At 42.0% G+C, this 13,461-nt stretch overlaps 1 protein-coding gene across 6 annotated transcripts in view; it reads right to left on the reverse strand.

Annotated features, from left to right (window-relative positions):
- The window catches only part of NIPAL3 (NIPA like domain containing 3), a 75,940-nt gene that overhangs the window by 60,134 nt on the left and 2,345 nt on the right, over positions 1 to 13,461 (reverse strand). For all 6 annotated transcript variants that reach the window (XM_056795560.1, XM_056795563.1, XM_056795559.1 and 3 more), the window contains exon 2: positions 7,788 to 8,024. In XM_056795560.1, the coding sequence (XP_056651538.1) occupies positions 7,788 to 7,880 (93 nt within the window). In that variant the 5' untranslated portion in view covers positions 7,881 to 8,024. The remainder of the gene's footprint in view (positions 1 to 7,787; positions 8,025 to 13,461) is intronic.

Raw genomic sequence — 13,461 nt, forward strand, 5'->3', positions numbered from 1 at the left:
CCTTGCCCTATTTCCATATGGGGCAGCTATTTAAAAAAACAGTTAAAGGGGTCACTGGGTGGCTCAGGGGATGGAGAGCCAGGTCTGAGGGTGGAGATCCTGGGCTCAAATCTGACCTCAGACACTTCCTAGCTGTCACTTAAGCCCAATTTCCTAGCCCTTATCAAGCCTTAAAACTAAAACTTAGGGGGCAGCTGGGTATCTCAGTGGATTGAGAGCCAGGTCTAGAGATGGGAGGTCCTGGGTTCAAATCTGGTCCGAGATACTTCCTAGCTGTGTGACCCTGGGCAAGTCACTTGACCCCCATTGCCTAGCCCTTACCATTCTTCTGCCTTGGAGCCAATACACAGTATTGACTCCAAGACGGAAGGTGAGAGTTAAAAACAACAACAACAACAACACTAAAACTTAGCATAAATTCCAAGACAGAAGGGAAGGATTTTAAAAAAATAAAACACAACACTGTCTGGTTTAATAATAGTATCTGTGGAATGAAATTCTGAATGAGATGGGGAAGGGAGGAGGAGTAAGTGAGCAGTTGAAAGATACTAAAGTCTGGTCTGATCTGAAGAAAATTCCTGTTATTTTGAGTTAAAAATTTCAGAAACCCACAATCCTTTGTGATCATTTAGTGTCTCAGCGCTGGAAGCGACCTCACTGGCCGCCTGGTCCAAACCATACTAGAAAATGAAATCAATTCAATAATTCAATGAAACCCAACATGCATTTATTTACTCATGTACCTGGCATTGTGCTAGGTGCTTGGGAAACACTTCCTAACTGCAAACTTCACAAAACAACCCAAAAAAGGTCCTGCCTTCACGAGGCTTATATTCTATTGTTCTCTTTTATTACTGTCTTAATCCAAAGATGGGTTGCAGATGTCCCTTTCATTAGGGCTTGTAGAAAAACTGAGAAAGATCTATGACTATGTTCTGTGCTAAATTACATGTGTTGATTTTAGGAGTGTGGCCTGTATTTTGATCAGTAGGGTACCCGGGCTTAACAACCATTACAAATCAAGATGGAATTAGGTGCAATGGAAAGAACTCTGGTCTAGTTTCTCTATCCTATCTCTGCTGTTTACTATAAGTTCAGGATCTTGGACAAGTCACTATATTTTCCTCATCTGTAAAATCGGGATAATAATGTATCACCTACCCCCCCCCCCCCAAAAGCAAAATTAAATACAAACCAAAAACACTTTGTATAAATTATAAAGTAGCAAATAAACATATTAGGGACCTTACTGGACTCAAATCTGCTTCCCTGTAACTTCTACTCATTAAATATATATTTTTTTAATAACCCTTACCTTCCACCTTGGAATCAATACTGTGTATTGGTTCCAAGGCAGAAGAGTGGTAAGGGCTAGGCAATGGGGGTCAAGTGACTTGCCCAGGGTCACACAGCTGTGAAGTGTCTGAGGCCAGATTTGAACCTAGGACCTCCCATCTCTAGGACTGGCTCTCAATCCACTGAGCCACCCAGCTGCCCCCATTAAATAGATTTTAATTGCTTTTTACTTTCTGCAAGTGTTGCAAATTTTATCAAGGAAAATCTGGACAAAGTCATTAATGAAAATGGGCAAGAAGGGGATGCAGGGGACAAAGTGCTGAATCTAGAGTCAGGAAGTCTCATCTCATGAATTCAAATCCAGTCTCAGAAATGAGTCCTAACTGGGTGGCCCTGGGTAAATTCCTTCATCCTGTTTGCCTCAGTTTCTTTAACTGTAAAATGAGCTGGAGAAGAAAATGGCAAAACACTCCAGTATCCTTGCCCCAAAGGGGTCATGACTGAAAATAACTTAACAGCATGACCCTTCTCTCTTCTACAAATATTTAACCAAAGACAAACCTAGAGTCCTAGGTTCAAATCTGTTCTCAGACATTTCCTAGCTGTGTGACCCTGGACAAGTCACTTAACCCCAATCACTTAGCCCTTACTGTTCTTCTGCCTTGGAACCAATACACAGTATTGATTCTAACACGAAAGATAAGGTTTTAAAAAATATACATTTACCCAATATTCCTAAGGCATAAGGCTGACCATATTACTACCTTCTAGGGGATCAGCATCTCTTTATTGCCTCTAGGATAAAAGCTTGGCACTTAAAATCCCAATCAGTCTGGCTCCAGCCACCTTTCCAGCTTCATTTCCAATAATTCTCTTTGGCATCCCTACTTTCTGGCCAAATGAGTCTGTTCCCTTTCCCCCCCAAGGTTGGCACTCCATGCTCTCCTACTGGTCTTTGGCCAGGCCATTTCTTCCCCCAGCCCTCCCAGATCTTAGAAAGCAGACTCACTTGTGTCCTTCCCATCCCTGGCTTCCTCAAGGCTCCTAGCTCAGGAGCTGTCTCCTGGGTGAAGCCTTGCCCTGAGGCTCTCACTTTCTCCTTCTAATGATCATGCCTAAACACGTCTGTTTTCATGAAAGTGGAGGTTTCTTGAGGGGCCGGGACTCCTCTCTATTTTATATGTGTTTCCCCAGACCAGGTAATAAATAAATACTGAAGAACTGTCTGGTGACTTGGATTTTCTAGCTCATGTATTTTTTTTTTAAACCCTCACCTTCCGTCTTTGAATCGATACTGGGTATTGGTTGTAAGGCAGAAGAGCGGTCAGGGCTGGGCCATGGGGGTCAAGTGACTTGCTCTAGCTCATGGATTAAGTATCTACTATGTGCCAGGCACCCGGGAGCCACAAAAACACACATGGCATTCTTCTTCTCCCTAAGGAACTTACACTCCACTTGTTTTTGGTTATTTGCCACTAAGCTCTGGCATCCTGAAAGCTGGACCTTTCCTCTTGTCAGCTCTCGTCTAGGATCTTGCCAGGAATTTCTGGTTTCCCAATTTCAGAGACTGTTTCTGCTTGACCCTTTCCTGCTCGCTGACCAGACCTTCCCCTATCCTGGGAATTTCCCATCCTTTGCTCCCTGTCGTGGGACCCTGCTTGAACCCTGCCCAGGGACTTTATGGACGTCTGGGGCCACCAAAGGGGCCAGGCAGTAACGACAGGTCACAGTAATGGGAAAGAGATATAAAATATAACAGGTGAGGCTTGGCTTGGCTACCTCCCCTGCTATAGTTCTTCTTAGCCTCCCTTTGGGATGGATGTCACTGAGCGAGAATGGTTGGCATCTTATGGGAAGAACTCCGGGCCCAAGAGTCAGGAGAGACCAGAGTTTATTTTGCGGGGTAATAGTTACTGGTTTGGTAACACTGAATAAATCACTTACATTTTCCATCCTCAATGCAGCAGTCATTCTATTTAATTCTATTCAATAAACTCCAGGGGCTCCCTATTACCGACAGGATCAAATCCTCTTGTTAGGCTTGTCAAAGGCGTCCTAACCTGGCTCCCACCTCCTTTTCCCATCTTCTTACTCCTTACTCACCTCCGCCTCCTCTGGAAGTCAGTTACACTATTCTCCTGACCGTTCTTCAAAGAAGACACTCAGTTTTGAGAGGTGAGAACCAACCCTTCATTGAATAGCAATTGAGGCAGCTAGGTAGCACAGTGGATAGAAAACCAGGTCTGGGTTCAAATCTGACCTCGGATACATCCTAGCTATGTGATTCTGGGCAAGTCACTTAATCCCCATTACCTAGCCCTTGTTGCTCTTCTGACTTAGAATTGATACTAAGACAGAGTGTTAGGGTTAAAAAATATAGCATATTTGGGGTTTGGGTTTTAAAAGATTACTCTATTACAGACTAGGATTTGAGTGATAATTCATGCATAACCCAGTGGAAGTGCTTGGTAACTCCAGGAGTGGGGAGGAAAGAGGAGAGGGAGACACCATGGATCAGATAACCACAGGAAAAGATTTAAAAAATAAAATTGTATTAAAAAAAAAATATATATATATATAAATGGCAACAGCAGTTGCCATTGTCTGCTTGAAAGTTTCCAAAGCACTTGCACTGGCTGTCCTCTTTGTCTGGAATGTTCTCCCTTCTTATCTCCGCCTCCAGACTTCCTGGCTTCCATCAAAGTCTCAACTAAAAGAACCAAACGAGCAATAAGCATTTATTAAGTTCTTACTGTGTGCCAGACACCATGCCCAGCTCTGGAGATAGAAAGCAAAAAAAAAACAAATAAACCAGTCCCTACTCTCAAGGAGCTCATAATCTAATGGGGAAAACCATACACAAGCAATCATGTAGAAACAGAAATTTAAAAAAATGTATATGCAAACAGAAATGATAGACAGATGGATAGATGGACAGATCGATAAACAGACAGTATAGATTGATAAATGGACAGAGGTAGACAGAGAGAGGGAGGGAGGAGAGAGAGGAAGAGAGATAGAGGGAGGGGGAAAGGGAAAGAGGAAAAGGAGGAGAGAGGAGAGGGGAAGAGAGGAAGAGGGGAAGAAGATGAGGGGGAGAGGGGGAGAGGAGAGAGAGAGGGATTTAAAGTTGCAATGGCAATAATCCCAGAGGGAAGGCCACTAAAATTAAGGAGGATTGGGAAAGGTTTCTTGGGGAGGGAAAATGACACTAATAAGAGACAAGGGATGTTTCTTGAAGGCAAAGGACTGTATCCCCAGCCAGGAGGTAGACATGGAGAAAGAGAACATGCCAGGCATGCAAGTCAGTGAGTAAAAATGCTTAGAGTTAGAGACGAAGTGTCTTGTCCCAGGAAAAGCAAGAAGGCCATTGTCATTGGATAAGAGAATTTGTAGGGTGGGCTGGGGGAGGTAAAAGATATAAAGACTGGAAAGGTAAGGGCCATCTGGGTGCCTCAATGGATAGAAAGCCAGGAAGTCCTGGATTCAAAGCTGGCTTCAGACACTTCCTAATTCTGTGACCCTGGGCAATTAACCCCAATTGCTTAGTCCTTACTTCTCTTCTGCCCCCAGACTGATGCTTAGTATTGATTCTAAGAGAGAAGGGGCTTAAAAAACAAAGACAAAAACAAAAACAAAAAAAACAACCAACCAAAAAAACCCAGAGTGGTTTGATCCTGGAGGTGTTAGGGAGTCATAGGAGTTTACTGAGTATGGAAGTATCCTAGTCAGACCTGCTTTAAGAAAACCACTTCAATAGCTGACTAAACAATAAAATGGAGTGAAGAGAGACTTGAGGTGGGGAGATGAATAAGCAGACTATTGTGAGGAGATGAGGGCCGGCCCCAGGAGAGAAGGAGATATACTGGAGAGATGTTACAAAGGAAAAATCAACAGGCCTTGACCATTGATTGGATATGGGGGTGAGAGTGAGGAGTCTGGGATGACACTTGGGTTGTGAGACTGGGGGACTTGGGAGATGACCAAACATTTTGCAAAAATAATCCTTCCTCCTTTCCTCCCTCTCTTTTTCTTTTTTCTTTCCTTCCTTCCTTTCTTCCTCCCTCCCTCCCTCTCTCCCTCTTTCTCCTTACCTTCTATCTCAGTATCAATTTTAAGTCAAAAGAGCAGTAAGGGCTAGGTAATTGGGGTTAAGTGACTTGCCCAGGGTCATACAGCTAGGAAGTATCTGAGGTCATATTTAAACCCAGGTCCTCTGGACTCCAGGCCTGGAGTTTTATTCACTGTTCTACCTAGCTGGCTCTCTAAAAGCTTTTTCTGATCCCCTTAATTCTAGCAACTTGCCACTATTAAAAAATGTCCAATTCATCCTGTCCAAAAGCATATTTGTACATTGTTGTTCATGATTGCCTTCTCTATTAGATTATAAGCTACTTGAAAGCAGGATCTGTTTTTGCTTTTCTTTGTGTGCTCATTGCTTGGCACCAAGCCTGGTACATAGTGGGTGCTTAATAAATGTTTGTTGACTACTGAACCTGTGTAATTAGAAATCTGTTACCTTAAAAACTACGATTCCCAGGAGCCCACTGACTTCCTGTCGTTACATGCTGATATAGACAGGAGAAATCTGTTACCTTAAAAACTACGATTCCCAGGAGCCCACTGACTTCCTATCATTACATGCTGATATAGACAGGAGAAATCTGTTACCTTAAAAACTACGATTCCCAGGAGCCCACTGACTTCCTGTCGTTACATGCTGATATAGGCAGGAGATAAATTGGGTGGGGTTCCTGGTCTTGCTCTTTTTCCTTCCTATGGAGGCTTGCAGCTATAAACAAGGCCTTTTTGAACAGGTAGATTAGTTTGGCACATAGTTTTGTTTTGCTACCTTTTTATTTCTTTACTTTTAGTGATTATTAATAAATCTCATAAAATATAATATTGAAGTTATTGTATATGAATTTTAATTTTTGAAAACCTCAATTCCTTGTATGAAAATGAAGATAATAATGCCTGAAAAACTCTAGAGAATTATTATGATCAGTAATGTGTTACAGAAATGTGAGCTTCTGCCCTGACAGAAAAAGATCAATCCTTAATATAACAATAATCACCCCTGCCTGCTTAAAAGTTTCCAAAGCATTGTAGGAACCATATCCTATTTGAGTCTGGTGACAACCCTGGGATGTAGGGCACCGGAGGTAACAGTACCCCCATTCTGCAGGTGATAAAGCTGAGGCTCAGAGACATTAGGTGACTTTCCAAGGTTCACACAACTTAGAAGAGTCAGAAGGATATCGATCTAGGTGTCTGTGTCCTCAGTCCCGCCTCCTGGCTTCCTAGGAAGAAAACCTAGGCTTCCTTCAAGGCTCAGCTAAATCATATCTTATGCAAGAAGTCTGTCCTGGTTCCCCTCAATACTAAAACCTTCCCTCTGTTACTTATCTCCAGTTTATCTTGTCTGTGTGTCTTCTTTGTACACTGATATTGGTTTGTTGTCTCCCTGAGGGCAAGGACTCTCTTCTTGTTTTTCTTTCTGTCTCCAGCTCTTAGCATGGTGTCTGGCACATAGTAGGTGCTTAATGAATCCTTGCTGACAGAATCACAAGTTAGTTGCCTTAACCACTGCTATTGAATGATTACAAAAGCAATTCTATTGAATAATTTTCATATTCATAGTTAGAAAACAAGTTGCAAACCAGATGGAATAAAAAGGATACAGACCCACCTTTCCTTCCTTCTTTCTTTTTCCCTTTCTTCTCCTCTCTCTTCCTTCTTTTCTTCCTTCCTGCCTTTCTTTCTTCCTTCCCCTTTCTCTTTCCCTTCCAGCCTTTCTTTTCTTCCTTCCTTCCTTTCCCTCTCTCCCTTTCTTTTTCTTTTTCCTTCTTTCCTTCCTTCCTTCCTCCTTCTCTTCCCTCTTTCCTTCCTCTCTCTCTTTATCTCCCTTCCTTCCTCTGATTTTCCTTCCAAGAGAGAATACCTACACTATCTTTTTAAAATTTATTTTTATTTTTATTTCCAAATTCTACCCCTCTCTCCCATCCCTTCACCGCCCATTGAGAAAGCAAGAAATACATACATATATATATATATATACACACAGATGACATCACTGCATTATCTTAAATGATTGTAAGAACCATGTCAGTTGGTCATATATGATGACTTCTCCAAAAACAGTGATTGCTTAATTAGCAGTTATACCATTAAAAAACAAAAACAAAAATTCTATTTAGAATCAATACTAAGTATTTGTTTCAAGGCAGAGTAGTAAGGGCTAGGCAATGGGGGTTAATTGACTTGCCCAGGGTCACACAGCTAGGAAGTATCAGAGGCCATGTTTGAACCTAGGTCCTCATGATTCCAGGCTACCTAGCTGCCCCTGAGGTTCCTTTTGTTCCTAATCTATGAAAAACACAGAAAAAAATGATTAACCATGCAAGCATCTTTCCACTTGACAAGCATCTAAAAAAGTATCAAATTAAAAACAAAATTCTTTTTTAGTCAATGGAAGAAAAAGTCCTTACCTTGTAAGAGAAAGACACTTCATTCACGGAGACAGCCACGCTTGTGGGCGGCAGCTGCTGGAGCTGGAGGTCGGGGCTGTTGTCTCCCTCCATGGTGGTCTCTACGAGTACATCACGTCTTGGCTCTCCCCTTGTCACTGAAAAAGCTTTCAGGTGGACAACTTTAGGTCAGGCGGACCCTGGAGCCCATCCTTCCTTCTGAGTCTTTACCGCTTCCCGGCCTCCATCTTCTCATTGCTACACAAAAGAAACTCCAAGTCAGTCATTGTTCCTTCCTGGATCCCCCTTCCACCATTTATTAGCCACCCACACCTGGGGCACTCTGTTTGGGGATGGACCTCTGAGCTTGCCCTATTTTTTACCAGCACTCAGAGAAAAGTAGATGTCTTATCTCACAGGAGGTTCTCCTGAGTAAAGGTTTGGGTTTAAACTTCTTCATATGCTCCAGGAAAAAGGACATTAAAACATCATCCACTGCTGCAATTGAGGTGGCTCAGTGGTTTGCGAACCAGGCCTAGAGACAGGAGGGCCTGGGTTCAAATGTGGCCTCTGATACTTCCTAGCTGGGGGACCCCAGGCAAGGCACTTAATCCCAACAGACTAGCCCTTGGCTTTCTTCTGGATTAGAATTGATACTAAGGTAAAAGGTAAGAGTTAAAAAAAAAAGTCACCCATAAGCAAACAACAGGTCTCTCCCTGCTCAATCTAACACTAATATCACACACACCTTGACTCTTATAAGAGTACCTTAGATGGTTTTCCTGCCTCTACTGGGCTTCCCCTTTCCTCACTGCAGAGGAACCTTCCTAACCCAGCCCTATACACTGCTGCCTCTATCCTTCCACACTTCTTCAATTAAGAGTCTCCAACCTATACAGTCTTGTGGTCTCCAATCTATATAGTCTTGTGGTCTCCAACCTACATAGCCTTCTGGTCTCCAATCTATATAGCCTTCTGGTCTCCAATCTATATAGCCTTCTGGTCTCCAATCTATATAGTCTTGTGGTCTCCAATCTACATAGTCTTGTGGTCTCCAACCTACATAGTCTTCTGGTCTCTACCCTCTATAGTCTTCTGGTCTCCAATCTACATAGTCTTCTGGTCTCCAATCTATATAGTCTTGTGGTCTCCAACCTACATAGCCTTCTGGTCTCCAATCTATATAGCCTTCTGGTCTCCAATCTACATAGCCTTCTGGTCTCCAATCTACATAGCCTTCTGGTCTCCAATCTACATAGCCTTCTGGTCTCCAATCTACATAGCCTTCTGGTCTCCAATCTATATAGCCTTCTGGTCTCCAATCTATATAGTCTTGTGGTCTCCAACCTACATAGTCTTGTGGTCTCCAACCTACATAGTCTTCTGGTCTCCAACCTACATAGTCTTCTGGTCTCTACCCTCTATAGTCTTCTGGTCTCCAATCTACATAGTCTTCTGGTCTCCAGTCTATATAGTCTTCTGGTCTCCAATCTACATAGTCTTCTGGTCTCCAGTCTATATAGCCTTCTGGTCTCCAGTCTATATAGTCTTCTGGTCTCCAGTCTATATAGTCTTCTGGTCTCTACCCTCCAACCTATACAGTCTTCTGGTCTCCAACTTATACAGTCTTCTAGTCTCCAACCTATACAGTCTTATAGTCTCTTATATAGTATTAAGAGTCTCTAATCTAAACTAACCTGCAGTCCAAACTGATCACATCCCATATTCACTATCATGTCTAGCATCATGTGGTATCAAATTCAAATGAAGACATCTAGCAGTATACTTCTTGTCTTACCCATTCTAAGGCAGAAGAGAGGTGAGAGCTAGGCAATGGGGTCAAGTGACTTGCCCAGGGTCACCCAGTTAGGAAGTGTCTGAGGTCATATTTGAACCTAGGTCCCCTGGTTTTCTGTCTACTGAGCAACCTGACTGTCCCTCCAAATTATTTTAATCTTGTTCAGTGGCACTCTTTATATTTCTAGCACCTATCACACAGTAAGCTCTTAAAAAAGTTAGTTTATTGGCCGCATAATACATATTCATTGAATGAATGAACGACTCTACTACTCATGTTTCTGGTGCTTAAAATCTGCCATCCCATGTTCCTCTGTTTCTTTGCCCCCTTCACAATCCAACTAAAGTTACACTTCTTCTATACCAGTAACACACATTCTCTCTCTTCTTGCTCTCTCCTTTTCTCTCTCTATATATATAAACACACACAAACATATATAAAACTACATATGTAACTATATAACAGAACTATTATATCTATAGTTTTCCTGCTATTACAAATAATGATAATAGTAATAACAAAGTACTTTGAAATTTATTGTGTTTCATTCTTACAACCACCTTGAGAAGTAGGAAATGAAACCACTACTATTAGCTCCATATTACAGAGAAATCTGAGTCTCCTGAGAGGGTCAGTGACTGGTCCATCATCATGCAGTTAGCACCAGAAGCAAGATTCACACCCAACTCTCCCTAGACTCAGAATCCATCAGTGTTTCCGTCATCAGGATCCCTGCCTCTCCAATAAAAGCAAACAAAAACTCTTTTGCTAGAGAGCCACCTGTGTTTATCCATCTTTTTCCTAGAGAAAAGACTCCTACCCCCTCCAGCTGGAACAAATTATGCCCAGCAAATTGGACAGGGTACTGTGGATGCTCATATCATTAAGAATGCCAGGCTTAGATATGGGAGGTCCTGGGTTCAAATCTGAACTCAGACACTTCCTAACTGGGTGACCCTGGGCAAGTCACTTAACCCCCATTGCCTACAGCTCACCATTCTTCTGCCTTGGAACCAATGCACAGTATTGATCAGAGATTGAAGGTGAGAGTTTAAAAAACAAACTTCTGCCAGAGTTCCTCACCCGTTTCTAATGACCTCCCAAGTCTGATATTTCCATTCCCACTGAAAGAGCAGCAGAAAATTCCAAACACTTGTCAAATCTCTTTCCTTCCAGGATCTCCAAACTGTTTTCCAGAGGAAAGAATCTTATATAATTCAGACTTATGTAGCATTTTAAAATTTGCAAAGCACTTTACCCAATGAGGCAGGGGTTATTGTTATCCTCATTTAACCAATGAGGAAACCGAGAGAGGTTAAATGCCTTAACCCACAAGTGTAGCTAGTGGCACAATGGATACAAGCTCAGGGCCAGGAGTCACGAAGATCCACGAATTCAAATCCAGCCTCAGACACTTATTAGTTGCATGACCTTGGACAAGTCATTTAACCCTGTTGGCCTCAGTTTTCCTCATCTGGAAAACAAGCCAGAAAAAGAAACAGCAAACCACTCCATTATCTCTGGCCAACGAACCCCCCCCCCCAATGGGGAATGAATTACAACATACCAGAAATAGCCGGGTACTTGGAGTCACAGGTGGCTCTAGTTCAAATCCAGCCTTTGATACCGATTATATGACAAATTATGTCTTTAAGCCTTAGTTTTCTCATCTATAAAATGATCACGATAATTCCTATAGTCTTACTATGAAGAGGCAATGAGAGTGCCAGTAAGGGAGTCAGGAAAAGTCAGGTTTGAGTGCTTCCTCTGATGTTTACTGGTTGTGCCAAAGTGGTCATGGTACATCCTCTGTCTTCATTTCCTCATTTTTAAAGGGAGGTCCTCCAGGCTAGAATGTCTTCTTCACTCAAATGAGGAAATGTAAGTGAAGCCCTTTGCAGACTTAATATTGAAAAATGAGTAATTATTATTTGATGGGTCTATGAGCTTGTCTATTCTATTATTAGACTAATTAAATACCTAATAAATGCTGCCAAAATAAGGAAATTAAACAGTTCCTGTCCTCAAGGACTTCTATTCTCTTTGGGAGGTGGGGGTGGAGAGAACACAAATAATAGAGAAATATACAGAATACAAGGAAGTGAAAATGGGATCTTTGGAGAAAATAGAGAGCTGGGAGGTAGAAAGACTTCATGGTGGAGGCAGCTTTTGAGCTGAGCTTTAGGGAAACCAAGGTGTCCAAAAGACAGAAGCGAGGAAGAAGAAAATTTCCTGAACGGGGACATCAAGATGTGTACAATCTGTGAAAAAAAACTACAAAGATTTCTTCCCATTTTTTTCTTGATTCTCTTGATATTTTTGACCTTTTGTTTCTCCAAATAAATTTTGTTGCTGCTTTTCCCAAGATCCACAAAATAATTCTTTTGACACTTTGACTGCTTTGGCAGTGAATAAATATATTAACAAAGGAAAAAAAAAAGGTGTGTGTGCAAAATTGCAAGGAGCTCAGTATGAACAAGAATGGATAGAAGGGAGGGGGTCACATGTAAAAAGGCAGGAAAAGGGGTCAGGTTTGGAAGACTTGTAAATGCCAAATGGAGGAGCTTCTATTTGATCCTGCAGGTGATTTGCAAGCTTTAAAATGCTCAAAATTCCTCCTGAAGTTCTAATTTTGAATAGTTTTAGGACTTTATGAAATACTGGTGCAGCCAGGTAGCTCAGTGGATAGGGAGCCAGGTCTAGAGACAGGAAAACCTGGATTCAAATCTGGCCTCAGACATTTCCTAGCTGAGTGATCCTGGGAAAGTCATTTAACCCCCATTGCCTAGCTCTTACTGCTCTTCTGTCTTGGAACTGATATCAATTCCAAGACAGAAGGTAAGAATTTAAAAGAAGCACCCCCCCCAAATACTTTGGGGAATGTTAAGTATTGTGTAATTGGAAAAAATTAATATTAAAAATTGTTAAATGTTTTGTATAATCTATATAAAAATGCTTGCCTTTTCATGAGGAGAAGAGGGAGCGAGGAGAATTGGGAACTGAAATTTTTAAAAAATGAATGTTAATTAGGGGGCAGCTGGGTAGCTCAGTGGATTGAGAGCCAGGCCTAGAGATGGGAGGTCCTAGGTTCAAATCTGGCCTCAGACACTTCCCAGCTGTGTGACCCTGGGCAAGTCACTTGACCCCCATTGCCTAGCCCTTACCACTCTTCTGCCTTGGAGCCAATACACAGTATTGACTCCAAGATGGAAGGTAAGGGTTTAAAAAAAAATGAATGTTAATTATTTTTACATGAAACTGGAAAAATGTAAAAATTAAAAGACTCTGGGGACACCTTGTATCAATTACATTTATTACTGTCATCCTCTTCCCTTGATCTTTGGTGTTCATAGGTTGGGTTTTTTTTTTTTCCAGCTCTTACTTTCTTCTGTCTTAGTAACAACTGAGACAGAACTAGGCAAAGGGGGTTCAGTGACTTTCCCAGTCACACACAGCTGGGAAACATCTGGGGCCAAATCTGAACCTAGGTCCTCCTGATTCCAGGCTTGGTGCTTGATCCACTGAACCACCTGGCAGCTCTGTGTTCATAGGATTTAGAAATGTAAGGATCCCTGGAGGTGGAGCCCAAACCCCCATTTTTATAGTTGGTTAACAAGGATTTATTAAATGTAAAACAGAAAGGGGTAAGGAGGGAAGTAACTGTTTGACCAAGTTCACACAGCTAAAAAAGTAAGAGGAAGGATTCAGATCCAATCCTCTGGTTGCAAATTGAGGGGTCTTTTCACCACACCACTCTGCTCCTTTATACTTTTCATCTGGTAAGGATTCCACGCATGCCTTTGGTTGTAGGAAAGATCTCATGGAAAAGCCCACCTTGGAGACCATCTAGTCAAACCTTTTTTTATACAGTAGGGGAAACTGAGTCCCAAAGTGAGA

This window comes from Monodelphis domestica, chromosome 4 (assembly GCF_027887165.1).
Source record: "Monodelphis domestica isolate mMonDom1 chromosome 4, mMonDom1.pri, whole genome shotgun sequence".
NCBI classification, from domain to species: Eukaryota; Metazoa; Chordata; class Mammalia; order Didelphimorphia; family Didelphidae; genus Monodelphis; species Monodelphis domestica.